This window comes from Petaurus breviceps, unplaced genomic scaffold (genome assembly GCF_028583685.1).
Source record: "Petaurus breviceps papuanus isolate PSGF00001 unplaced genomic scaffold, PetGlider_PUasm1.0 90865, whole genome shotgun sequence".
In the NCBI taxonomy this organism is placed as follows: Eukaryota; Metazoa; Chordata; class Mammalia; order Diprotodontia; family Petauridae; genus Petaurus; species Petaurus breviceps.
The window spans coordinates 4756904-4758936 of record NW_027187367.1 but is presented as its reverse complement, the minus strand read 5'-3'; the positions used below and the strand labels follow the sequence as shown (position 1 = coordinate 4758936).

Below are 2033 nucleotides of genomic sequence, written 5' to 3'. Positions count from 1 at the left end.
AACCCCCATTAATTCCCTCCTTACTGCCTTCCAAAAAAACCCAAAAAACTCTCATTCATTCTCCCTAGGAGCTGCACTGATGTGATTTGTTGTGTCCTCTTCCTGGTGTTCCTTGCAGGCTACATTGTTGTGGGGATTGTGGGTGAGCTTTTCCCTTCCCAGAATCTAAAGGTAGAGAGAGGAGGATGGGTGACTAAGAGACTCCATTTCTCTCTCCGTTTTTCTTTGTCTTTCAGCCTGGTTATATGGAGATCCTCGGCAAGTTCTTTATCCCAGGAACTCTACGGGGGCCTATTGTGGGGTTGGAGAGAACAGGTGAGAGGACCTGAATGCTTGGGTCCCTGAGGGAAGGAGGGGCTGAGGATGGATTCTCTTCCACCTAAAACCAGCTCCCTCCTCCCCTCCTGCTTGCAGAGTCCTTCCCCATCCTTCAAGACCCACCTTCTCCATCAAGCCCTCCTGACTTCTCAAGCCCATGGAGATCTCTCTCTGCTCAGTGCCCACATTGTCCTTGTATCACCTGGCATCCAGTTGTTATCTGTTTTGTCAGTATTTGTGTCTTGTTACCCTCTAGATTACAAGCCCCTTGAGGACAAAGAGCAGTATATTTACTCCCCTGCAGCTCAGGGCTTGGTACCAACCTTTTTTTCCCTCTGTAAAATGACAGTGTTTGTACCAGATCTTTAAGTCCCCTACCACTCCAGGTCCTGTGGAGCCAAATCAATTCAACAGACTTCCTTAAATAGCCAAAGCACTCCACAGGCACTACCAAAAAAATTAAAAATAGCCCAATACTTGCTCTCAAGGACCTTTCAATCTAGAAAATCTACAGTATCATATGTTAGGAAATTGTTCAGGATATAGGGAAGTTTAAACTTTATCACCTGAGAGATTCGACAGAATCTCTTTGGAGGAAACACTCATTCTGGGCTCAGAGGACCTGAGTTCATATCCTGCCTCCAAGATTTACAGCCTATATTACCTTCAGCAAATCACCTGAACTCCCTGGATCTCAGTTTGGTCATCTGCAAAACAAAGGAGTTGAAGTAGTTGTTGTTCAGTACTGTCCAACTCTTTGGGGTTTTCTTGGCAAAGATACAGGAGTGGTTTGCATTTCCTTCTCCATCTTATTTTACAGATGAGAAAACTGGGGTAAACAGGGTTAAATGATTTGCCCAGGGACACACAGCTAGTAAGTGTCTAAGACCAGATTTTAATTCAGGAAGAGGAGTCTTCCTGACTGCTCCACCTAGCACCCCTTGAAGTAGATAACCTTAGCAAAATCCCTTTTAGTTCTGGATCTTCGTGCCTCTTATTCTCTGAGTCTGCAGCTAACTGACAGGGCTTGTGGTCCTGACCTCTCTTCTTACAGAGACAAGCCATACCTCTATTACTTCAATATCTTCAGCTGTATCACGACTACTAGTATTGTTACAGCCACTATGAATGGACTTCAGTGCCCTACTATCCAGGTCAGAGCCTGAAATCTGGGGGAGCCTCTTAGGGAATCCCATGTCCTCTCCCTGCCCCTGGAGACCCAAATCAAGCACTGAATTTGAAGTCAGCAGACCCAGGTTTAAATCCCAGCTCTGTTATTTGCCCCATGTGACCTTGGAAAAATCACTTCACCTCTCTCAGCCTTACCTCTGCTATAACATGAGGAAGTTGGATTAAATGATCTATAAGGCCCTTTCCATCTCTAACTTGTCATTCTTTGACCTGGATGTCCTCTTCCCCAACCTTCAGAGAGTTCCTTGGGGATCCTGGCATTCTCTCTCTTAGCCCCTAAGAATGACCTGCAAAACTGGCAAATAACTCCTTGTCATAACCCTCCATCTCTACCTTGCACAGATCTGTGTTTCTTCCTGCCCAAAATCATATTGGACAGTGAATCCTGGTGACATGTATCAGTCTGTAAAGGATGTCTACAATTCATCCCTGATCTATTTTTGCCAGCCCAGTGTTGATCCAGAAATGGTGAGCCAGCACATACACAACACACACACACACACACACACACACACACACACACA

General features: G+C 45.5%; 1 protein-coding gene across 1 annotated transcript in view; it reads left to right on the top strand.

Annotated features, from left to right (window-relative positions):
- Positions 1–2033, top strand: part of SLC44A4 (solute carrier family 44 member 4) — a 13262-nt gene that overhangs the window by 1081 nt on the left and 10148 nt on the right. The window contains exons 2-5 of the mRNA XM_069073649.1: positions 23–142; positions 237–315; positions 1373–1472; positions 1852–1978. Of these exons, the coding sequence (XP_068929750.1) occupies positions 23–142; positions 237–315; positions 1373–1472; positions 1852–1978 (426 nt within the window). The remainder of the gene's footprint in view (positions 1–22; positions 143–236; positions 316–1372; positions 1473–1851; positions 1979–2033) is intronic.